The 27,509-nt window shown below is 32.6% G+C and overlaps 2 protein-coding genes across 2 annotated transcripts; both read right to left on the bottom strand.

Annotated features, from left to right (window-relative positions):
• Positions 1–842: 842 nt before the first annotated feature.
• On the bottom strand, positions 843–20,814 carry LOC149910144 (carbohydrate sulfotransferase 11). Its single transcript, XM_090110721.1, has 4 exons — positions 20,319–20,814; positions 18,805–19,062; positions 16,620–16,824; positions 843–1,394 (listed from the first exon to the last, which is right to left on the bottom strand). Exons 1-4 carry the CDS (start codon positions 20,568–20,570, stop codon positions 1,162–1,164), a joined length of 948 nt encoding a protein of 315 aa, XP_089966847.1. The 5' UTR covers positions 20,571–20,814; the 3' UTR covers positions 843–1,161.
• Positions 20,815–21,058: 244 nt separating this feature from the next.
• Oseg5 (intraflagellar transport protein Oseg5) lies at positions 21,059–27,410 on the bottom strand. Its single transcript, XM_090109053.1, has 14 exons — positions 27,298–27,410; positions 27,056–27,223; positions 26,426–26,532; positions 25,992–26,170; positions 25,728–25,817; positions 25,220–25,357; positions 24,779–24,903; positions 23,947–24,195; positions 23,419–23,576; positions 22,806–23,015; positions 22,223–22,367; positions 21,671–21,824; positions 21,230–21,370; positions 21,059–21,109 (listed from the first exon to the last, which is right to left on the bottom strand). The coding sequence occupies exons 1-14, from the start codon at positions 27,390–27,392 to the stop codon at positions 21,059–21,061; spliced, it is 2,010 nt and encodes a 669-aa protein (XP_089965179.1). The 5' UTR covers positions 27,393–27,410.
• Between the last annotated feature and the right edge of the window lie 99 nt (positions 27,411–27,509).

Genomic DNA, 27,509 nt, shown 5'->3' with positions numbered 1-27,509 from the left:
ATCACAATGTACAATTTTATATAATGCACTCATTCGATTTAAACAATTGTTTGGAAGTAAACACACAAATATTTTACACCTTATAATATACACAGAGATTCTTCGTAATTATAATACATATACATATATAATACATACACAAAATTCTCGTATTTCTAACCAAACTCATTCGAAACAGCTCGACCGATTCTTATGATTTTTTTGTGTAGGTACCTATTTGGTAGTTTTGAGAATGGGTCGTAAACTTTTTAATATCCCTAAAGTTAAAAGAATCTTGTTAGAACAAACTAACCGATTTATCAATTAATAAAACAACAATTAAAGGATACAATTGTGTGGAACTGAAGTAGCATCATTGTTATAAAATTACATAAAAATATCGCGAAAGATAAGATATTTCATCTATAATATACAGATTGCTGAATTAAATTCGACAATCGTACTACTGAAATATATTTAAAGATATCATTTGATAATTATCTTTATAATTACGATACACTGTCCAAAGAGAAGATAATATTAGAATCAGTAATTCAGTTGGCTTTTGAAAAATTTCATTCGAATTTAATTTATATATAGTTATATTAAACGTTTTAAGATTAATATTTATATAAAATATAACCATCTGTGTGTCTATCACGAAAGGAATCTCACTTGTGCTTGACTATATAAAATACTAGCGGTCCGCCCCGGCTTCGCCCGTGGAACATGTTTTCTCTACATAAGAACCGTCCTGGTACTTCAAGGAATATAACAAAAAAAGAATTATCGAAATCGGTCCACCCGTTCTCGAGTTATGCGCTTACCAACACATTTTGAGATTCATTTTTATATATAAAGATTAAAATTATAGTATGCACATTTAAAATAACCATCAAAATGTTGCATATATCTCATATTTCAATATTACGGTACAATCATACGAAAATAATTAATTGTATTTTACTTCAAATAATGAAGCTGTTTTTATCAACTCTAAAAGTTCCTAGAAAAATAGACATTTAAAATGTTATTGGGAAATAGTTGCAGCAAAATTACCCATTACCACTGGGGAATGTATTACTTATAATATTTTGTATAAAATAGAGCAGTGTGTTCCCTACCTTACATAATTTAATTTCTATAGTCGTGTGTTCACTCCCTTAACAATAACACCCAAAATCAACCCAGATCAAAACCAACAATATTATCGAGATCATAATTAAAGATTCTATAATCGTATTTATATAGTTTATACAACCTTCGTATTAAAGGTAGTTCCAATTGTGAGAAATAAGAGCGTAGTTTCTGCGCAGTGCCCGAAGTATGTGCAAGTCGCGGGAACTGTACTACGTTGGAGGCGTTGATCGTGTGCAGGGCTAGTAAGGAGTCGTCTAAAAGTGTTTCGTATTTACCTGGAAATAAAGGCTATATTAGAATGGTGGCTTTTGAAAGCTTCCAAAACATGTCAGCAGAGGTGTACGTTATTTGAAATGAGTATTCACATTTCACAAATATAACAATAGATAGAACTGAAAAAATAACTTAATAATAATCCATACTAATATTATAAATGCGAAAGTAACTCTGTCTGTCTGTCTGTTACTTAATCACGCCTTAACTACTGAACCAATTTGCATGAAATTTGGTATAGAGATATATTGATACTCGAGAAAGGACATAGGATATGTTTTATCCCGGAAATCACACGGGAACGGGAACTATGCGGGTTTTTCTTTGACTGCGCGGGCAATGCCGCGGGTGGAAAGCTAGTTATAGATAAGTGCAGAATATTATGTGCTTTTTTATTGATTGATGATAGTAAAGTTAGAAGAGCTTGGTTGTAAAATTCAACGTGTTATGAACAATTTATTATACTATAGTCATTTAATGTAAAAATATCATCTTGAGATAAATGGGACCTACAAACCTAAAACCTACAGAACATATTGTTCAAAAAAGTTGTTACTTAAAAAAATGATCTCTTTACATTCTTCAATGTCTATAGACTGTTTTAAAAAAAATATTTAAGTTAACGGCTCTATTCTAAGGGAATGGTTATGTTTATTTATATAGCATTTTACTGAAGTAATCGGTATAAATTACATTTTTGAATTTCTTATATTAAACCTACACACTCTACCAGCAGCTTTAATCTTACGTCACCGTTCTTAATGCGAATTGCCTCAATAGAAATAACAGTTATCGCAAACATTCCATATTATTAAATTAACCTGACTAGCTCATTTCCCGTTTTCGGACGAAATTAAAAAAATCCTTTAAAACTGATTCAATTATTTTTTTTAATATGTGACACACATTCTTACATACAAATCTCTTCTTATCTATACTAATATTATAAAGCTGAAGATTTTGTTTGTTTGAACGCGCTAATCTCAAGAACGACCAGTCCGATTTGAAAAATTCTTTCGGTGTTAGATAGCCCATTTATCGAGGAAGGCTATACCACAGTATATCTAAATATTGTAATACTGTGGCTATAGGATATAATATCATCACGCTAATACCAACAGGAGCGGGGCACAGCTATTTTTAAATAGATTCATAAAACTTAAAGATATAATATTATTTCCAAGATACTTAAAGTTAGTTGCAGTTACCTCGCCTCACGGCACGTTACGACAATAGGTCGCGAGTTCAAGACCCGACCGTTATTTACTAAAGTGCATACAATAAACCTCCAAATTGTACGAAGGCGAACACAAATTTGACATTATGTTGCCCATATTTGCGTGAAACTTAAAGGAAAACTTGTTTGCTAATTATTAACTAGTCAGATCTTTAATAAAAAAAGTGTCATTTTTTTGCAAAAAAAAAAAAAAAAAAACACATAACAAAACTATACAAAATGCTAAATTCCATTTAGATTGCATAATGGCTTATTTACCAAACGCAGAATTCAAATACTATAAAAAAATATTTATAATATCCGAAAAGGTAAGTCTTAAACCGTTGATAAAAGATAACACAGTACAGTGTCTGATATTTCCGACAGGGGATAATATCGAGACTTGAACAATATAACCAGTCAATCAAGAATCGAATTTATTCATAATATACATTATTAACACTTGCTACTATCAAGTTGACTATCAATATTCAATAAGGTTATTAATGCTGCTAATATTTAAACATAACTAACTCATCGTTTTATATCGATAACATATTATATTTGGTTGAGTATCAAAGTTCAGCGTAATTTTTTATCGATAAATTTGGCCTTTTTGTAGTTTTTAATTCTCTTTATAGGAACTAGGTATGCAGTATGCTAGTTATCACTGAATTTGTAACGTACTAGCTTCCCGCCCGCAGCTTCGTCCGCTTTGTCTGAAATTTTCTCGAGAACCAATCTAGTCTCTATCTACTATAAATCCGCGTCTAACTCTGGTGTGTAGTTTTAAGCATACATAGGGACAGACAGACAGCGGGAAGTGATTTTATTGCATACTGAGTGATTAATAATTCTTATTTTATTCTATAGTTAATATAGTCAGTGATTAATTAATTATTTTATTCTAAACAATATTGTATGTACGCATATAAGTTTCAGTTTTTGCGTAAGAGCAAGCAAAATTATGCAATCGATACTTTATACATTTAATATTTATTAATAGTGGATCTGTTCAATCGTTTTACATATTAATTACTGATAATATCATAGTGATAAAATAAGAATAAACACTCGTAGAACAATATTAAAATAATATTTTTTTTTTCATACTTTGAATTAAAGCTTTTTGTAAAGGGTTTGTATCCCTTGTCTCAAAATATTATTTTCTACAATGCAATTAGAACGTGCGTCACATCCAAAGCTTTTTATGTCAAGTGGTAACTATCTTATTATTTTAGGTGACGTCACAAGGCGCAGTAACGACACTTTAATTTAATGTTCGTGTTTGATATAGTAGACTACAAGCCCGCATATGAAAAAAATATGGGTCAAATGAACCACCACGGGACATATCTAGTACGAAAGAAGAGCAAAAAATAATAAGATTCATCACTATGCCGTCACTTGTAAGCTGTCCAACTGAGTGCAGATGAGAATTGAAAAGTACAGGTAGACTCGGTAAATTTTGGTCATATATTTTTGTACGGCATTCTTAACCATCGATAGATCCATTAAAAATAATAAGAAACCGCTCAGTGCCGTACAAAAATGTTGGTCCACCAAGTCGGAATTTTTATTTAATTTCCGAGAGTTACCGGGGGTAAATTTGGTCATTTGACCATGTACGGCATCTGTGTCATACTATTGCTATACTGCTTTTAATCCATTATTCCGCAACGCCGTACAAAAATCATGGGGACAAGGGGAAAAAATCGAGAGTTGTAATCCCCTCTCTTTCCCCACTCCAGGGGGTCATTTGACACAAGACGAAATAAATTTATTTTTAAAGTATTTTATGCATAGATAATATTTTTTCATGTGCCGTACATTTTCGTTGGTTCAAAGGGGAAAAATCTGAAAAAGAAAAAATCCATATAACGAAATGTTTGCTTTATATTTTGATAATAAAATATAAATATACATTAATATTAAGAAGCTCGAGGTGGTTAATTATCACCTTGGAAAGTCGGAGTCAAGTGGAATGGACTCCGTTAAATTGATGAACTAATAAAAAAGCTATGAACGAAAAGATGTGAATTATATGCTATCAGCCCATGAATACAGGTAAAGTCACAAGCAAATGCTAGTATTATATACATATTCAAAATGTACAAGTAAAGCCAAATGATACCAAACACGGCATATTTATCTTAACTTTATTTTTTTACTCTGTATGTTTTGTCCGCTAGAGGGCGCCACATTAGATTTTGTGAAACCCCATATAGCCTTTAGCTAGCTGGTCGCTGGTTATCCAGTGAACAATTCAGATGCTTCTAATGATATGTTATTTGTCGAATTCTGATAAGTAGTTTAGAAGTTACGAGGGAATAGATGAACATACATACATGACCTGTCAAAACCATAACCCTCCTTTTGCTTTGCCGTAGTTGGGTAAAAATATGTTAATGCCGTACTGTATCAAATGGCCATAAAGCACCCTTAAAATTGTAGCTTTCGTCGCTTTCATCAGCCTAAAAGATGTGGTCTGCACAAAAATGTACGGCATCGTTTTTTCCTAATTTATCTATGTTAATACTATTTAAAACAACGAATAAAGTGTAGAAAACTATTATATTTCATTAATCTACGATGTTTAAACTTTAACAAAATTTCTGGTTTTGCATTTCTCTATAACTTTTTTTAGAACGGTTTCTTTTGAACGGCAATACTATACAACAATTGAATTTTACAATATTATGTTAAAAAAAAAGTTCCCGTATAGGGTCAAATGACCTTACAGCTCTTTATATCAAGAATTCGATGAAATTAAGATGATTATTGGTATACATTTAAAAGAACAATTATTTTTTGACGGCATTGCTTTTAATAGTACTTTTGAGTGCTAGATAATGTTTTGGAACCGAAGCCGTACTTAGTCAAATGACCCCCTGGAGTGGGGAAAGAGAGGGGATTGCAACTCTCGATTTTTTCCCCTTGTCCCCATGATTTTTGTACGGCGTTGCGGAATAATGGATTAAAAGCAGTATAGCAATAGTATGACACAGATGCCGTACATGGTCAAATGACCAAATTTACCCCCGGTAACTCTCGGAAATTAAATTAAAATTCCGACTTGGTGGACCAACATTTTTGTACGGCACTGAGCGGTTTCTTATTATTTTTAATGGATCTATCGATGGTTAAGAATGCCGTACAAAAATATATGACCAAAATTTACCGAGTCTACCTGTACTTTTCAATTCTCATCTGCACTCAGTTGGACAGCTTACAAGTGACGGCATAGTGATGAATCTTATTATTTTTTGCTCTTCTTTCGTTCTAGATATGACCCCTGGTGGTTCATTTGACCCATATTTTTTTCATATGCGGGCTTGTAGTCTATAGCAATTATCAAACGACATCCGACAAAAACAATGAATTCATGTACCTATGTTTCACAATTCTTTTATAATAGTTTAGTATCCATTTTTGTATTAATAAGGATGATGATTCGAGATATATTTTTGTCTAGTCGTGATAGTGTCTGATAGAGGGAAGGAAATTACGTATTGATTATTTATTAATGCATCTGCATAATTTATTATGTAAAGAGATTGTAAAAAGGTTGAAGATTTTAATTAACATCGATTTAGCAAATATTTTCTAGTTTGACAACTAACGTTAGTCTGTATTATTAAAATTAAAATCCAAATTCAATTAAGAGATTATGTGCAGATGCAGTTATAATACTGTAATCTAGCAATTTTTATTTTTATTATACTTTACGCTTCCATGAGATTTTAATTACACACAATGCGTACAGAAACTCCATAAGAAAATAACTGGAATACGAAGAAATTAATTGTATTCATTTATTAACGCAGCATGTATAACAAGACTAGCTAATAATTTTAAGTGTGCGTCCACACTGAATGCGCGGGTGCGGCGGCCTAGGCGGGCGCGACGAGCGGGCGCTCGCGGTGGCCACACCGACGCGCGAGCTCAAGTAGCGGTTCGACGTATATCAGGTGTTGCAAACTTTGGACGATTTGCTATTTTTACTGGACAGTCCGATTTTGAGATGAGATCATTATAGAAGTTGTACACGAAATAAATAAAACAGAGGAATAACGGGTGAATCTTATATGAAGAATTGAGATTATACCCTACAAAATTACTGTGGTGTATATAAGTGATTTAGATTGAATCGCACTTATAAATAAAGAAGTTTCACTTCAACAATTAAGTATTTACCGCTATTTTACGAAAAACAATAAAGGATATAATATAAGAAGTCGAGCGACAAGACCGAACTGGTTTGATACCCCCGCCGTCCGCGCATTGGGTCGCTTGCTGACTAGGCCCGTAGTGTGGCCAGAACGCGCGGATAGGAGAGTTTGAAAACTACGCGCGCTGGCTCGCTCATTACGGTCGCACTAGGCTTCCGCCATAGTCATTTCAATGTGGACGCAAAGGCGCGTTTCATACGTTTGATATTTCGCGCCCGCCGTCGCAACCGCGCTAGGCTCGCAGTGTGGACCTGCACTAGGAGTTTAGACTGAATTGATTGATTTAATAATAATAATAAGAAACACTCTATTGCACACACAAAACAAAACAAAATCTAACAAAAATACACATATTACACATATTATCTAATGCATTTTAGCATTGACATTGAAAATAAGTGAAATTCTTAAACATGTTCAATAAGAAGGGATCTTTAACAACTTGTAGGCCTTCCTATTCATCTTATTAAGAAGCGCGAATAAAAGAGACCATGTTGGGTCATCTGATTGTAAACGACCACCAAATTAATACAGGGTGGAAGCTTTTCATTGGTGTAGAAAGGATTGACGATGGTAATAAAGAAAAAGACTGGGAACGTTAAGAAAAAGTCATTGACCCCGTACCTACATACCAGCAATACATACCACATCAAGATGAAGCTTGTTTTACTACAATCCGTGTCATAAACACTAAATACACAATTTAGTTTCTTCAACTGTGTAACTCTTGCATATAATAAATAGAAATCTAGGTCAGAGGGTCGATTCCAGGTAATATAGCGGCTTATACGGGAACCGGACCTAGAGAACTGCATACCTCACTATACACAGAATATTATACTATAGGTTGTAGTGTCGTGTTGGTTAATGCATACTAATTCATAATACGATACCATCTCTTATATGATATGTTGCTAGTTCACATGGTTGAAATATGAGAAGTTAGTAAAAAATGTAGTTTCATGAACTATAAGCATGGGAAAGGATGTGATAGTCAATGTTCTACTGACTTTTGGATTTGTGTATTTTTATAATTCTAATGGAATTAATTTTCGATTCATTCATATCATTGTGTTGTTTGGTTGCAATAAATCTTTTTTGTATTGTATTGTAAAATGTGGTTTGAAGCGCTATATCGCATCAGAATAGATGTGATTCATAAACTGACTTTCGTAATCATAAATTTAAATTCAATTTGAATAAAATTTATGCTACTTATGGACCAAAATGTACGAAATGACACCAAGAGCGGAGTGGTTTTAGAGATAAGCGCAGATAAACATGATACGATAATGCAATAGTTTTAATATTGGTGTTATTAGAAAATAAGTTTTATTATTTTCAATGAATTGAATAAACAATAATACAAACTTCACTACGGATAAACGACATTGCACTCTACTTTATTAATTCGTGATTAAATAAATTCAATTTTTATCAATATCACAAAAGAATTATTGTTATGAGTAACGGCATTAAGAGAAATCAGCATTTAATAAACAATCCACGATCGATAAGAATATTTTAATTATTATTTCTTGCATGCACTGTCGCTTCCACAGCCGCAATTGTTTTAACTTTGATAGCAACTGAGTCATAATAATAATTTTCTTCCAATGCATTTTATCTTATCTTACTTTTTTATAATGCTATTAATGCTAAGCTTAAATACACTTTATTGATCCTTATTAATTTTTAATCAATAAATTCATATGGCGATAGTAACATGGCCTACTTTTTAACCGACTTAAAAAGGGAGTCTCTCAATTCTAGTGTATCTTATTTTTGTTAGTTAGGTACCTCATAATTCATAACTTTAAAGGATAAAAAACTTATTATTGATTTTTCTGATAGTTTATTTAAAGTTGGCGCTTGTAATGAGGTCGATTCGACGCCAAACCAATTGTTCTAAACCTGACTAGAAGTTTTGTGTAATCCTATGAATTAAAATATATTTTTTGTTGTTGTTAAAACATTAATTATTTTTTCAAAAATCCCAATCAAAGCGGTCCTCCACTAGTAAAAAATAAAATCATGAACGTTTAGACCACCCTTTCGATCGAAATACTACATAATCTGTTCTAAGCTATTTACCACAAGCTGTGTTTATCTCGCACATCTCAGAAGTCAGAACAACCGCGGTTCAAGGCGCTCTGCTATTGAAAACCGTCAATTATATGAACATAATTTATTGATAAGCTTTTGTTTGATATAAAACCTGAAGAGGTTCACTGGGGAGGGAACTTATTGAGGTCAACTTATAGACAAGATTTCATTTAGCGTTTAGTAATGTTTAGGAATGATAACATCTATTAATTTATATTGTTGTCCTATGAAAGAATTGTTAACAGTTATAAATTGTCAAGAAGCCACATTCTGCGACATCATAATAAATTAATAATCATCAGCATCAATCATGCTCATGATAATTGATAATGTACTAAACTGGCTGGCTGATCATAATCTGCTAAGCTGGCCAAATTGTTGAACAACTCAATTCCACTTCTACTGTTGTAAAATTATTATTGTATTATTATCGTAGTTTTATAACTTTTTTTAATAAAATATAATGATTATTCTACCATATGGACGCATAAAAAAACCAATTGAAATATGTGGACACACGAAAAACGTTAGAGCTTATCACACTTCAGGTATTTGAATACATAGGTACATTACAGTATACATGCTTAACTACAAAATTACCTCTTAGCAGGCGGTTAATAACCAGCTAAAAAAATTAACTCTAAAATATTTCCATATGCCACATATACAATATGTATATTTTATATACCTACGAGTCGTTAAATCTCGTTGTTGACATCATTGATTTATTACATCGAGATGCTGTCTCGCCATCGTACATTATAAAAACAAACGAGTTTTGATTTTTTACTAACTTCGGTTAAAGTTACTTGTGATATAACGTAAGCAAGGTCAACAATATCAATTTGCATTTAATAATTTGTCGTCTGAACTTTGGTTTTAGATAGGTATTATGAAACTGTGATGCTTAACTATGAGTTATGACTCTATGTAAAAGAATTTACGATCATGTACGCACGTAGAAGGTATTAGGTACGCAACATGTACGCAGGCATATGAGAAGTATTTTTTTTTCTATAATTTAATATGTTTATTAAAATTTGAGCGAATCGAATTTTTGTCTTCTGTTGCATTTAGATCAAACGAACATAGAGCTAGAGATAGAGCAAGAGTATACAGTGATCTTTTTTAGTGTAAACGAAAACTCGTGTTCAGTGTTTTTCAGTATTAGAACATTGCATAGGATCTTTTCAAACGCACTAAGAACAACAAAAGAATGCTCTACGCCTGTTTTAACTTAAAGAATTTGACATAGTGGGGTTAGAACAGCGATAAGAATGAGCATTCGCTTGTCTGATCTTAATGCACCGTTATACAAAATTGATTGAAACATTTATTTGTTTGGAAAATTACATTATTTGTTTTGGAAAATTTTATCCTTTTAGCACGGTATTATGCAAATTAAATGACGTGTTGAGAAAATAATTAATAAACCTACATGCCTTAATTCGTCTTCTTATTTCGGATCTCGTACTACAGTAACAAATGATCTTGTTGCAAGATACATAAAAGATATGAATTCTTCGCTAAAACGGGAATATCAACTGGCAGACAATAAAAATGCAACCTACATCCGCTTTCTCTGCATATCTAGAGGAAACTTGCTTGTAATAAATTTTATTTTTAAAATAACTCGAGAAAATAATATTTAAGTAAGTACGTATAACATGAATTTATGTCTCTATTTCTGTCTATGAATTGTTTGTTCACATAGAACGAGTTAACGTTTTTGGGTATTTTTTCGAAACTAGATTGAATAAGTACCTACCTATTATCATAATAGTGAATTGAAAAGAAACATATTTTTTTTAAATCTTAGTATTATATTGCATCTGCTTATTTTTGCAAAGGGAAGGTTGCAAAATGGATATAATTGAACAAGTTTACGGCGCCGCGCCGTAACGGCGTAAAGGCGTTAAAGGCTTATTAGACCACCCAATTTTTAGGGACCCTAACCCTAACTAAGAGTGGTGTAATAAGACTTAGGGAGTTAGTGTCCCGATTTAGGGCGATCGGGTCTGCCCGATCTGCCTAGCTCCCTAAGCGCCCTGCAGATTGGGTGATGTAATAACGTTTAGGGCGGTTAGGGAGCTCAGTTGCCGCGCGACTAGTGCGTGGAGTGGCTGCTTTTGCATGTAAGGTGTCACCAAACTTCCCTTCTACAGGTTTATATAACTTAAAAGGGAAGTTCCAAATGTTTGTGATCACACCGCCATGTTAACAAATAAATAAATTGTTTAAATCAATTGTTTATTTAATTGTTTTAAAACTCAACAAGTGTTCAAATTGTTCTGCACCTACTCTAATTAATTCATTAAAACTCCCGGTTCAAGCACGCTTAGTATTTGCATATTTGAAATCTTTTCACGTAACCGCAAATACTCTTTCACCCAGATCTTTCTCTTCTTTTTTTAATATTTGTTATTGCGTCAACGGTTGCCACTGCTACAGCAACTTTTTGAAGTTTCGATACTGAAGGCGGCATAATGTAAAATGCAACAATACGTTTATCTCTCTAGACATTCGCGTATAAACTGAGTTAGGGCCCAATTCGCAGAGAAGTGTAATATTAAGCGCCACACTAACTAGGGAACACGCCCACCCTATATGCAGGGCCCTTCATATCGGGTAGTGTAATAAGCCTTTTAATATGTTTACCTAATATAAATATAATAAGTATATAATAAGATTACTATTTTATTTAAACCACATCATGACCCTGAAAAGTAGAGTTGCTTTGACCCAAATGCTTTTTTCAAAAACCACATTTCAAAGCAAATTGTAAATATTTCAAGCCCAATTTGTATATAACTGGAAAAATATAAGGATAAAAATATTGACAGATTTCTATATGTGGGTTTTATCAATACTCTGCGTAAATTACTAAATTACCCAATGTGATAAAAATTGATAATTTCACATCATGAACCAGCTGACCTGTAAAGATAGCAAGTTAATAATAAATACTTGAGAATTCCCCGGTGCTGTGTATTAAAGGAAAATGTGCATTTAATTATATGTTATATGCTTTAATTATTATCAAGAAAAAGGAATCCCAAAAAATCTTGTAAGGGCCGATTTTTCAATGCTTGGATAAAACTTAGTCGAATAATGTATAAAACTACCATTTCAAAAACGTATTCTACTTGCCCGTATTTGACAGTTTACGTGACGTTTTAATAGTATCGTGTAATACTTTATTGGACGGATAAGTTTTATCGAAGCATTGAAAAATCGGCCCTTAGTAAAATATTATGAAATAAAATAATTTTCAATAAATACTCCACATTAATCATTATGTAAATATAACCACACAAATACTAATAGTTTTTGAATATAAATCTCTTCCTGTATCTCAAGGTTGCATGGAAAATGTCGTTATTCGTGTTCGAGACTGATCTATGGATAGAGATGAGACAAATATTTACAAGGATTTAATTGGTATTTTGAGCTTTTTATATTTAATTTTTAGCACATCATATTAATATTAAAATATTGTATTTAACTCTTACCTATATAACTTTAGCTTCAGTCCATTTATGAGAAACGATTTAGTTAAAATCTGAGTACTGGGTCGTTAATGTGGGATTTAATACATACAACATTGAAACATTAGATTTTTTTTTATTTGTAATTTTTAAACATATAAAAAGAAACATTCGTTTTCATAATATCATTATGTTTATCGGTTATAGCCTATAATGGGTAATATATTGCCTATCTACCTATTTAAAGTTTTCGGAACGCGTTTCAAGTTTTAGATTACGCTTATCGTAGCAATAAGTGGTTATCGAGAATAACTATAAGCTGACAAATAATATGACGACATTATGGGGTGACGCAAAACACACCTATTTTTCGGAAATAACGCGTTACAACGTACCTAAATGTGACAAAAACATATTGTGACGCGTAAGACATTTACATAAAATTGCATAATTAATTATTGTATCTGGTTCGGTTACGTAGTTTAAGCAATAAACGCATAGTAGGTACCTTAAGCTGTAAGCATGTATCTGATATTAACAGGCTGAAAGCTCTGATATCCATACTAATATTATAAATGCGAAAGTAACTCTGTCTGTCTGTTACTCTATCACGCCTTAACTAACTGAACCAATTTGCATGAAATTTGGTATAGAGATATTTTGATACCCGAGAAAGGACATAGGATAGGTTTTATCCCGGAAATCCTACGAGAACGGGTTTTTCTTTGAAAACGCGGGCGAAGCCGCGGGCGGAAAGCTAGTAGAAAATAAATAGGTAAATACCGTAAGCTCATTGTACTGTGGTAAGTTATATTTTATCGATTCTAGGAATAATTCATTAAAAGAAAAAACTGTTTATAATGCTATTAATAGAATTTCAAGTAACATTAAAAAAAACGCTATTCCCGCAGCTAATGACCCTTCAAAAATATCAATAATCCGTTAAGTACAACTAACACATTATTAATGTACTGAAGATCAATACAAGAACCACTCACATAACTCTTCTTAATAAGACCAACAGCATAAGTCATAACCATTCCGACATTGGCCTTCACCCAGCCATTGCATAATACAAGCACCGTTTGATTCCTCACAGTTCATGTACCTAATCGAATTGAATCCCTTTATATCGTGAGATACTTATTGCAGTTACGTACACATACAAGAGGTTATATAAATAAATGTCTCGATTAAATATAAACATACATTTGATGTGTTAATTACGCTAAATTACTATATCAAATGAGTAGTAATGGTTGTGGTTGATTTTATGCGAATTTTATACCTACTTATAGATTTTTTATTAGAATTTATTAGTTCAAACATAAATTAATTATACGATATAAAAAAATATGCACTTTTTTCAAGTACCTACTTCAAATCTAAATTTACCAAATTTTAGATCAATTTTTTCATTAGGTTTTAGCGCGAAAGGTAATATTATATCCGCCCATATTTACTTATACATATATTAAAAGGTTCACGTATAAAATTGAACAACAAAAGGTAACCTTAACCCTGCTATGGTAGCTCTATCACTACGGTATGGTTGAGCTCTATCATTTTCTACTAACTCCAAAATAGTAAAAATCCAACACAAATGAAGGCCAATACTTTCCCATTCACTTCAGAGCATTGTCATTGTGCATCTGATAGCATCTCAGTCTGCTTTATATTCAAAAGCCTCATATTATGACCTCAAGAGAATCCGTCCATTGTTTGCATTTGGGTTAATTAATATAACGAGATACTTTATATTGTTTTGATTCTTATTACATGAGTAATAAAGTCTATAATTTCAGTTTTTGTACACCTATACTGTGATTCTTATTCTATATGCAGTTGAGTTTATTATTATAGTGCTGAACTAATTAAAACTTATGTTTTTGTCATAATTTACATAGTTTCAGCAAAAAGGTGTGCTAGGATATATTTCATTAAAATTAAGTAAATTAGAATAATGATCGTGGGAATAATTTGTGGATGCAACCGGCTATTTATTTACGTGTAATTTACAAAAAGCACTGAACCCTTTTACCACCTATTGAACCTATGTTACCATAACGACGGAAGGTTCTCAATTTGTCGCTAAATTTTTCTACATTTTTATAGTAGATATAATTTTTCAAAGTCGGTTAAAACGACTATTATAGTCAACTAAATCAACGGATGCGGATTTTATCATCATGTTAAACTACTTCAAACAATACACATAAATTTACTGAACCGATCTAGAAACTTTTCTAGTATGCATGACTGTGATTCATTCACAAAGAATTTGCATATAGGTCAAATGTAGGTAAGTTATTATTTTGTAGTAAATTGTGTAATAGAAGCCAATTGTTGTTGTATTTGGATCACGGTTTATTGTTACAACTTCTATAAAATAATCAACACATGCCCTACATAAGTAACCTATATAATTATCAAACATTAAGATTTTGACCTTATAGCTGTATGAAGATTATCAAATAAATTGCGTACATGTAAGTTCAATGTCATAAGTCATAACCATTTTTTGTGATAAATTTTGTTTCATGTTGAATATTGAAAAGAAATTAGTCAACTAATTAACTACGCAGTATTTCTATATAAAGAACTTATAATGTTGAATTTTCTTTAAAAATTGTTGTTACCATCAAATAACTATTTTATGATAACGGCAACAGACTATAGGATACCGCTAGATGCATTTTAAATAGAATCGTGTGCAAATATACAACTTTCATAAATTATAAATAGTTACCACGTAACTTACTTAGAATCAATATTTATAAATACTGTAAATATGTAGGTAATTAATTTATTTAACACGTCATAATTATCTGTCGCTTGAATTACCTAATTATTTTACCTTTGTTAAATTAAATTTAAAAAAATGCAATATTATTTCCATTTGTTATGAATACTAACCATCTTAGATGTCTTAACACATTTTATTCACTAATTCAAAAATCGGTTTACGGATATAGCGCGCGATAAGGTCGAGAAATTTCCTTGAATTTATACTTAATTCTTTCGTTTATTATGATTACTCACACAAATTCGAAAGATTTTAGATTTAGATAAAATACGAAGGGTATTTTTTTGTCAATAAAATCCTCGGACAGAAATCTTTCTGTCCGAGGATTTTATTGACAAAAAAATAGGTATCCACCTAGTTATAAAAATCTGTCTTTTAATAATTTACAATCCGCATGCGGCATTTGTTCATCTTACAAAACCAGACAGCTTGTATCCGCTTTGCTTCTAAAAATAACATCAATTTAAACTCTTCTCATTATGTTTTTTCAATCAACTTCGACAAAACGTGCTTTAGGATATTTAATATTTATGTATTATATTTATGGATTGTACGTGGAAGTTGTAATATTTTATTAAATATAAATAATGGATTGATATAAAAGCTCTTCTAGCTACTTGTGACGAATTTGTTCTAGGACCATGAGAGAATCGTAAAAACTAATCATATTTAAGATTTTTGTTAGCAACGCCCATTTATGCGTTGCATATCTGATTATTATTATTAATTCCAGGCATTTTTCCATTCATTTTATGCATATTGCGAAAGTAGAAACTTTTTCCTGTCGTGCAACTTTAAGAAACACACTTAATCTAAGCCTATTGTTTTATTTATAATTATTTAATTCAAAGTACACATTACGAGCATATGAAATATTTTCCCATTCACATTTTTAATTGCATTATTTCATTAATTAATGCCTATACAGTAAAGATCTCTACTAAGCGATAAGACCATTATTTGCACGAATATTATATTATTAAGTAGGTAATCATATGGTGTAATAGAATTATTAATTTTCATTCAGTTCATAATCTTTTTTTTTATCGAGCAAAATTTTTCCAATCGTGTTTTCGAAACAGTCATTCCATCACACATACGTTCTGTAATACATATTAGAAATTTCAGTGCGAAATAACTTAAATATTTTCAATTATAACTCATAGATTCAGTCCATTTTGCCGTTTTCACCTACTAAGTTTCCTTAACAAAAATATTAAAAAGTTACTAACTCTACTACGCAGTTCCAGAAATCAACACATTCAACCAACCAAGCTCTTCCATCTTTACAACATAAGCACAGAATACATAATAGTAGTAAGTAAACTCTTCATCATTAATTCTTTACAATATAAATATGTATACGTCTATTTACTCACCAACTAAAGTGTACTTGATAAGGCACGGGTGACATAGATTGGTGATGGGCTGCCAATGTTCATTGTTCACCACGTCAGCTAGATCACCAGACTTGTTGGTAAGGAACAGCGCAAATTCCCGGAATGTGACGTCATGCCCGTGTTCGAGCGATTCGTTGCTAGGGTTCTCTCGGTACGCTTTGATGATGCGCTTGCCGACACGATCCTGGTTGCAAATGATTATTTCTTTTTTAGTTATGTTGGGTTGTTCTTTTTTTCAAATTCAAACATGTTTCGTTTTTTTTTCAATCCTTTTTTTGCAACCAGACTCCTTTTAGTAGACTCTTTTTTGGCATACATAGTAAAAAGAGAGAACATAGCAAATTGAGAAGACTACCGATACAGATTACGGACATTACAAACCATTTTCATGTCAATATCTACTTAGGTAAAGGAATATGATAAAATTTATGCATTCAAAGTTAGTCGAAATAGAGCAGTTTCTTATAAACGGTGTAGTTAGGATAATGAAAAATAAATGCTGAATGTTTTATTGGTGCGATAAATAGTAATAAACGTATTTATTGGCGTAGTGAATCGTGACGATACCTTAGAACCAGTATGCGTGTATTAAATTACGATTTATAAACATATTTATGTGTTGAACATATTTGTTTTTGGGTACTTCTATTACAAAGGACTATAATTGAAGTGAAGTATATGTTTGTTTAGTCAATATGTCTTTATTAATTGTGTTTGTAAATTTGGGTGATTTATAGTATAAAACAAAGTCGTTTTCTCTGTCTCTATGTCTCTATGTATGGTTAAATCTTTAAAACTACACAACGGATTTTGATGCGGTTTTTTTTAATAGATAGAGTGATTCAAGAGAAAGGTTTTAGTATATAATTTATTATGTTTTAGACAAAACGGGCGAAGTCGCGGGCGGAAAGCTCGTATGATATAAAAATACCCAAGTCAGTAAGTAAATCAATGATTGTGTATTCTAACAACACATTTTTAAGGGATATAAACTTATAATAATTATACTTACTTCTTTAAATATGTACCTATGGAATATTTTGTTTAATATTTTCCTGTGGTATTTTTGTTAATAATATGTATAAAAGTGGCAATTAAAACCAATAGTAGTAACTAAGTATTATATAACACTAGCGGTCCGCCCCTGCTTCGCCCGTGGTACATATTTACGTTTTCTCTACATAAGAACCATCCTCGTACTTCAAGGAATATAATAAAAAAAGAATTATCGAAATCGGTTCAGCCGTTCTCGAGTTATGCGCTTACCAACACATTTTGCGATTCATTTTTATATATAAGAAGAAGAAGAAGATTAGTATCATCAGATTTTTTATATAATTCTGAAGAACAAGGAGCATTTGTAAATTCAATATTTATCTTATAATAATATGTACATACTTATAAATTATAATAATTATGCATACTAATTAATTATACATGATCCATTATGATAGTATTTCCTTGACTAAAATAATGTTAATGCTGTCTTACAAAAAAACTGTTAAGCTTTGATTGGCATGTGATTTTAAAATAATTATGATTATAGAATAAGCTCAAATTTCTATGACTAAAAAAAATAAATGGTTGCTTTTGAATTCCTTAAGCATTATCTAGGTATCCTTATAAAACGATCCAGCTTTTGAATAACAAATTAAATATTTTTAACTAAAATATAATCTTATTTCTATAGTGTCATATGTACATTAAAATACAATTTTTAATGATAAAAAATTGTTATTGTAACAGCAATCTCATGCGATTGATATTGGCAGCATAAATAGATTTTTTCAACAGCTAATAAATGTCCAACATTATCAAGTATAATTATTGTTGATTGAAGCAACCAAAAACAAGGTCAGTGTAATATAATGAATTCAATGATATTTATAAAATACATATCATTTGTTCATTAAGTTTTGATGAATAAATATCCAGACTTTAAATGTTAATAAAATTACTACTCAGACTGAAAATGTTATTTGTCTTAAAAATAGAAGATGTTATGTTGGTAATATTAGTTAGGTACTAGGTACTATATTATAAATGTGGAATGGGATTTTTTTTAATCTTAGAGATCAGTTTTTCTTAGTTAATTTCTTATTGTTAATTTTTATGGTTATAAAATATATTAGGAACTTGTAGTTTTAAGAATATAATTTCTTACCTGAAAATACTTAGCGCTAGGTGTATCTCCCTCCAATTTATTTCTATAAGCAGATAGCAATCTTTCAAACGGATTCCGAACGATAATCATCTTATGATAGTTCTCCAACATATGGTCCCGCTCTTCCTTTGAAGCTGAACTGAGATTCCGGAACATTCCGGCGCTGTGTGCTAAGTTTCCAGGAATAGCTAGTACATCTGTATCGTTCCATTTGCCACCCAATATCATTAGGATTCTCTTCCAATTTGTGCATGCTACCTGAATGTGTGTGAATAAAAAATACTAAGTATGAAATTACCGAACTTAAAAAAAAATATTTAAAAAAAGGTTGTAAATTAAACAACAAAAACACTACTCTACAGATGTTAATAGTTCATTAAATACAAACATAATATGATTATTAAAAAATATAGCACTTAATTAGTTAAAATTTTAGTTCATTCAATATTTTATGCAAATAAGTTCATATAAGTTTAAATTAGGGATGTAACGATACCGATACCGATACCGATATATCGGCCGATATATCGGCAAGCCGATATATCGGTATCGCCGATAATAAATCAACCGATACCGATATTTTTTTATTAAATTCTTTCTTTTCTTTTATGTTTTTGCATTGTATTCATTCATATTGTTTTATTTCTGTTTCTGTAATAGTGTTAAGGAAGAGCGGAACCTCCTGACACAAGCATTTTATTTGCTTACTAGGAGTGTTCCAATCACAAATTTGTTTATGTAAAGGAAAGAAATAAATAATTTTGATTTTTTTTTAATTTTTAACGTGATAACGTTTTTAAAATCGTTTTAGTCGGGTGACATGTTCATAAACTTGTGTCACACCAAAACCTCACGAGCGCGATCGCAGGTACATATAACGAGAGAGAGACGGACCGATCTCCCGTTTCATCTCGAGCGCTGCCACTGCATTATGTTATCACGTAAACATCTCGATCGTAAACCTACTTTACAAACAGCCAATTTTTTTGATATCAAATAATTCAAAAATCCGCGGCCAATGAACGATGCGGGAGGCCGCCCGCGCGTGCGCACTTTGTTTTCTGAAAAAACTCTACCAATTATAGTAAACTTTTATTAGGTACTGATTGTATGTGTATTACTTAAAGTTTAACTGACTTCGTAAAATAATAATACTAAAATAAATGGTTTTGTTGTTTTTTGATTTGGCATTTTTATTTAAAAGAATACGATTAACAGTTGTCTCTGTTAAATGTTGGTAACTTTTTATGCATAATTCACTATTTATTTTTCTACCAAGCCATCGATATCGGTATCGGTATCGGTATCGCCGATACATTACTACAAATATCGGTATCGGTATCGTATCGGCAAAATCATGTATCGTTACATCCCTAGTTTAAATGAAATAAAATCGAAGTTTAAACAATTTGCATGTGGGATATTACAATGCTCATTAATCAACACACTAAAGTTATGAACATAAAAAATACAGACGCTAATTCGAATATACTAGTTCACCTTGACCACCTCACCTTAGGCACATAGCAGTATAGAAGCTTGTGTTGATCGTCTATCAAAATGTGCTCCAACTGACTTGGTGGCAAGTCGTTGAGCGTAAACCTGAACGGAAATCGGTTGCATATCTCCTGTATCAACTCTTGCCGCGCGAGGTTCAGGGACTGTGTCAACTCCAGAGAATGTTCACCCGTCACTTCGTTACTGAGACCGTCCACGCAAAATATTATGCTCACAAACAACACTAAATTCCCGTTTGAGACACGCATCTTTCGCCATTAGACACGAAACACGATAAGTAAAAAAACTTTCTTTCGTAAATCACAGTTTACGTTCTTTAAGTGGGACAGCCGCTAAAATGGGTATATAATTACGATATAATATTCACTGTTTGTATGACGCTTTTGATTATACTTTTCAGTTATTAGACTTGGAAATATTCATTTTTATTTACGATTTTATTGCGCTAGTCGCACTAACGATAAACACGACCACCTCACGCGACACTGACAGCGTCACTGACAGCCAATGGGGATTGGGGGCTGGGGCGACCGGCGAATTTACAAACTATAAATTCAAATTTGACAGATACTTGACGTCATAATATTAATATTAGGAGATGAATTCACGCGTGCATATTTTGGTGGTTTGAACACTTTGAGCGGGAATTATAACATAGGTATAAAAAAATATATTTGTTTTACATTGTTTATTTAGATTAAAGTAATCACTAATCAATAATCCATATATCGACAGCTCACGACGCTGACAGAACTTGATTGGAAGATAATTTCTCCGGAATGGTATTCTGAAAGGGATAAAAATTTAATTTTAGGGCTGCCACGTTGCCTTCAAAAAAATTTTGCGTTCAATATCTAATAAATTAAATATAAATATATTATGTTGTAGATACTTTTGAAGAAGTTACCCTTAGATTTTGTATGTAACAGACTTGATGGTATTGCCGTATCAACGCAAAAGCCTCCTCAGCGACCGCGAGTTGGTTGTGTTGCCATGCCAACACCGCTAAACATGCCCACAATGTTTCGTCTTCTACTGTTCTACAAAGCTGCAATTGGAAAACTTTTTTATTATGTGTATTTGAATGCGTATCAGCTACCTATATCCCAAATATTTAAGTTTAGATTGATTATGAACGGCATTTTTTTGTTAGCAATATGCGATTTTAGTAATAACACCTGCATTGCAGCCATTATAAATTAAATATATTTCATGGAAAATTGATCGAAAGTTGCCGGTTTCATATTGTGATGCAAAAAGTCGTCTAGATTTTTGTCAAAAAATTTAATGCAACAAAATTCAAATTACAATGCAATATTATCAGGAAAATTATTTACACTAAACATACTTGCACAGCCGCGTCCCACATATTCGCGGCCACGTGTTTGAGCAACTTCTCCGGGAACGAAGCGAGCGAAGCGCGCAACAGCGAACCGTTACCGCGGCGCACGCACACGATGCCGTCTTCTATGTTCACTATACTTGGATTTCTACCTAGATCACTAGATAATATAATTTAAATTTAACTTTTTTTTTGCGAAGTGAGCTTTTTTTAGCGGAGGATTCGAGCACAACTTTTTACCAATTGGGTTGGATCGCAAGGGCAAGGTTATATGTCGTGAGGACGTCGAGAAGAGCGTCAATTTTTTTTAAATTTAAACTTCCTTTAGAGTAAAAGTTCTAAGTTGCGTCATGGCAATACCGTCATGTCATGGAGAAAGGCAACGATTTTGGTATCTTTGAATCATGCCAAAAAAGTTTCGCTTCTGACACGTGTGCTAGCACACACGCGTATGCTAGCACACGTGTCAGAAGCGAAAAATTTTTTATGTTGTATATGAATGAACACAATATATTTTATGTATTTTAATGTTACGGGTCGGCGCATTCAACCAAATACCTGACTTCCTTGCTAACAGTGGTGAGCACAAGCCAGTCGGGCTGTGTAGCCGCGCGAGGGCAACACCACGCTACTACCGAGTTTGCCCTCAAACCCACTAACAGTTCTGTCTCTGTACTCCAACTTATGCTGAGCACTTGAGGACCTGTAAGAAATATTTATAAAGCCAAGTGCAAAGGCAAATATAATTTATACTTTGTATTGTTAGGACCTCTTGATGGAACTCTATAGAAAGAAACACTTGTAATGTAAAGAAAAAGTCTATAAAATCCAAGTAGAAAAAGATTTTTGTTACGTTCTCTATAAGCTTATAGGAAAGTATGGTCGTAGGGTTGGAACCTGTAGAAAAGGTCTCGCATTATAAGATATAGCTAGGTAAAGTAAATTATGTCTTATTTCAAAACGGAATTTAAACAAGTTAAACCATTAACATGACAAAGGTAAAGAACTTAAGATCCATGCACTTACGACCATTTACAATAAGGTAACCGTTTACAAAAAAAATGTAACCATTTTCTTCAAAACTTTTATATTTTAAATAACTACAAAAAGTCCACAACAGTTAACATTTATTCCCACTTACCCAGCTTTTGAAACTTCGGCTTAGCCTCCTTTACACTGACCACATACAAATCCCGATTATAGTCCAACAGGGCTAGTTGCCTCTCACTCAACGGGCCCGTTTGGCTCAACGCAATACAAGATACCGTCATCTTGTGGGCCAGCTTCGTGATTGTGGTGTCTGTTGAACTGCGCACTATGAGCCCCGTGGGGAGATCGAACACGTGGATCGCTTGAATGGGAATTGTGTATTATAGATGTAAGATGACAATATAAGTATTATATCTATCAAAAAGATTGAAAAGATTTTAAAGGAAACTATTGCTTGCACAAGGCAAGAATCTTCAATTTGTTTTCCAAAACGAATAACTACCATTTGGAACTGTAAGAACAAAATCTGAATATGCAAAGCTCTCTATTTCCGCAAAGCAGACGTTTATATACACCTATATTCATTTCTTAACCTATTGCACCTAAGGAAATATCCTTCAATTTCATTTTCATCAGAATTTAATTAATTATTATCTACTTTCAGATAAATTTCTCGCATATCAAACATAAGCTCAAACCAAATTTTCTTACCATTTTACAGACAAATTCTTAATCTTAATAATTAAAATAATCAAAACAATTACATTTCCGATCAGCCTGATCGATAACAGCCAAGCTATCTGGGCCCAGGGAAACCATGGCCCGTCCCAATGTTTCTGGCCGAGGTATGCGAGGACTGGCCAAGAGTCGACCCATATAGCTGTATATTGATACACCTGCTCGTTCTATCACGCAGATGCACCTTAAAATGGTAGAAGAGGGTTGAATTGTTGCTGATTTAATAAAATTATATAAAAATTACCACTTAGAGTCCATTTCTTTACAATTAAAAGCATTTCATAATTTTCTGGCAGCAAGGAAATCCGGAAAATTGCCGAAATTTCTTGTTGTCTTTAATAATTTTTGAATCAATAAATTAACATTTTATGCTACCTACATAATTTAATGAAAGGGCATGCAGAAACATAAATCCATAAAACATTCGAAATCAAAGTTTCTACACCTACAGTAGGTGTAGAAACTTTGATTTATGGGAGTATGGGAGTAGAGTAAACTAGTATGGGAGTAGAGTAAACTCTACTCCCATACTCCCATACAAAATTAATAACAACCTTTCAGCCAGCAAAATCATGTTAATCGTGCCCTCCTTCAAATCAAACGTTACTGGCGTATTCCAGGACGTCAGTTTATGTATGAAACACTGTTTCACTGTAGCTATGACCAAGTGGTTGAAACCTAGAGCTATTTGTATTACTCGATCTGGGTAATCTAATTGGTCACTTTGGTCTGTGATTATGTCCTTGATGGCCACTACCTTTCTCCCGATTTGGGTGCACGCGTAATTCTTCATTGTGTATTCCCTGGAAATTTTAAATTAATTTTGGTTTGGGTTTATTGTGTAAGTGCTCGGGTATTTACGTATGTTGGGTAATTTTGTCAAGGTTAAGCCTTATTAGTTATCCGTTATGTAATGGGCTGAAGATGAGTTTCTTGGAATCTCCAGTAAACATTATTCTGGCATGTTAATTGAGGTAATTTTATTGATTTTATCGATTCTATGATCACCAACTTGCTTGACAAGAAAGTCGATTAGTGAAATATTGTATAGGAAAAATATGCTATGTTTAACAAGTGCCAATTTTTTTACCAACGTATAGTAGATACGTAGCAAAAAGAGCCCAAAAAAATATTCATATTATCAGTTTTCGCTTAAACTATTATTTGTAGAGTGTAAAAAAATAAAATAAAATATAACTAGCGGTCCGCCCCGGCTTTGCCCGTGGTACCTACATGTTTAAACTATCCTATCTCTCAAGTTGGATCGAACTGCACATGGTGTGCGAATTTTATTATAATCGGTTAAGTGGTTTAGGAGTCCATTTAGGACAAACATTGTGACACGAGATTTATATATATATGTATATTAAGATATTAGAGTGTTACCTGTCAATAATATGCGCAAACAGCACATGTCCATTGGCACAAGCGGCGGCCAACTGCGTGCCGTCAGATGACCAAGCGATGCTGTAGATACTGCCCGTGTTTGGACGATCCAGGCAATGGGACCACTTGGGATTTAGTTTGGTCATTTTACAGAGTAATTTCAAGAAATTTATCAAGGAATTTCAGGTAATTCATATTATGGGGAAAGAATGTAGGAGCCTGGAGCAGTAATCATAATATTCTAAGTAGTGTAATTATGAATGTCACGAGACTCATTTTGAGTAAATTGCATTATTACTGAGTAAAATTTTTATAATATCCGTAGTAAATCCTATGCTAGGCAGAAAAAATCTTTTTTGCTAGATATAACATACGTCTCGTGAAAAAAGAGAGGAAAAGCTTATAAGTACGTATTATGTAATTATTATACTGACAACTTACCCCATTAGAATTGCAGAGTCTTATCAAATTGAAGCTACCAATCACGAACATATCGCCCGCGGGTGACCAACTTACACTTGTTAATGGTTGGTCATGCTTCACGCTCACTGATATTTGCTGACCGAATACGTCCCAAATCTGAAGAGTAAAAAAAATCACTTAATAATTAGTTATTTAAAAAAAAGACGTGTGTCACTCGGGGACTGCCGCGGTAAAAGCTATTGCATGCTATGCCTTCAAGCCACACCTCCGCGCCCGTCGGAGTGGGGAGCGTGAGGTTTTTCGTTACGGAATTTCTCGATTCGGTCCCCGCGCTCAAGGCCCGCGATAGAAGCTATGCAATAGCTTAAAAATCTTTTTTGGAGTGTATCTCCACCAATGATACATTAATCGATCTTGTAACTTGTGTAAACATTATTGGTGATAGCCCTGATCACAGACTAATAATAATATACTACGTATACAACCCTGATATAAATAATGAAAATAGTAAGCCTTTCAAACATACCTTTGAATAACCATCTTCACCTCCAGATATTATAAGGTTGTTATTGGCATTCCAAGCTATAGCAAGAATAAGGCCTTCGTGAGCTTTCCACTGAAAAAACATTTGGTTAAATCTTTTTTGAACGAAAATTTGATTGTTGCTGCAAATTTGTATAAAGAAAATGATTTATTATGTAAATTTTTGTGCTCAAATTGATAAAAAAAACGAAACACAAAATAATGCAATTTTGAGGGTAGTTAAAAAAAAACGTTTCCAAATAATTACCGTGGTAACCTTCGCATTCGAGTGCAAATGTTTTATCACCAAATAATTTCCCTTCGTATACAATATGGATCCACAATCCGGACTCCATAGCGCACTATAGCAGGGTATATCTGTTTGTACGATCGTGGAACGTAGGAGACCGTTCCTAGACCAGACTTTGACTGAGCCATCTTCACCACCTGCGTTGAAATAATAGAAATAGATGAAGATACTACATTTCTAGTCTAGTATCTTAATAAATTAAAGGTAAACTGTGAAAATATAGAATAAAGAATAAACGAGTTAAAAAGACTTAGTAAATGTACTTAGATGTAAAATTAAATCTGTAGCCGGAAAATTTTGTCTAGTTTTGATTTGATAAATAAATATTTTTTCTTTTAATTAGGAATAAAATATTTTATTATTATTATATTAATATAAAATGTTACACTAACTTGTAAGCAATCCAGCGCCATCTGGACTCCATTGAGCAGTTAAACACGCGCCTTGGTGTGCGACCACACTTTTTTCAATACGACCGTTGTGATTTACGATGTGAAATCTGCAGATGAATGATTATTATATTACATACATTATGAATTCAAATGCGGATATAATAATAATATTCCAACATTGATAAGTATAGGGATTTTGCAATAAAATTGGTAAGTACCTAGGACCTAATATTTTTTACTATTATTATCTTAAGTAACCTTTTTCCGGGTTAGGTATTAATAATTATTGATTTAATTCATTGAGATAATATTACTACGTATGGAGGAGACACCACGAACAAAATCTGTGCGCCATTTTTTTGCTCTAACTAAGTTTTAAAAATTATTATCTAGTTAGGTACTTACCGATGAAAGTTATTCCTTTGCACTTTTCCGTATTATTTGTGCAATATCGTAACACACACGAAGGCATATTTGATGCGTTTCACTTTAAAACCATTAAAAAAACCGCTCAACATACGCCACATGGCGTATGTTGAGTGGAACATAAGTGATGTAGGCGGTGTCGTCTCCATATTAATATTATCTCAATGATTTAATTAAATTAATTTTATAACGCAATCTACTTACTTTCCATCAGCAGTTGAAATTAAAATCACATCATGTTGGTGCTTTCCCCCACTTTGATTTGTTTTAGGAAATAAATGCATACAAGTTGGATAAAAATCCTCGGGAAACGTTGTTATTGTCATGCATTCGTTGTTCACAAGGCTCCATTTTAATAATTTGTGGTCGTCTCTGAAATAAATGTAATGGTGAAGCAAACCTATATTGTTTAGATATTCTATCAAACTAAAATAATAAATTATTACCCGCAGGAGAAAACGTCTTCAGTATTATTCCAACACGCGCAAGTTACTACTCCTACGTGCTTAGGTTCTTTAAAAGTAGAAATTTTCAGTTTCATTTTACTTTACTGTCAGTAGGTAATTCTAATTTATGTTATGTTTATGTTTGTGCACATGGTTCCCATGGCGATAAAAGTTTTGAAAATGGCGCCAAATAGGGTGGCCAATACGAAAAT

This window comes from Colias eurytheme, chromosome 2 (genome assembly GCF_061535395.1).
Source record: "Colias eurytheme isolate Ceu_HAF_F1 chromosome 2, ilColEury1 Martin Lab GWU primary, whole genome shotgun sequence".
Classification (NCBI taxonomy): Eukaryota; Metazoa; Arthropoda; class Insecta; order Lepidoptera; family Pieridae; genus Colias; species Colias eurytheme.
This window is presented reverse-complemented; position numbering and strand designations above follow the sequence as displayed.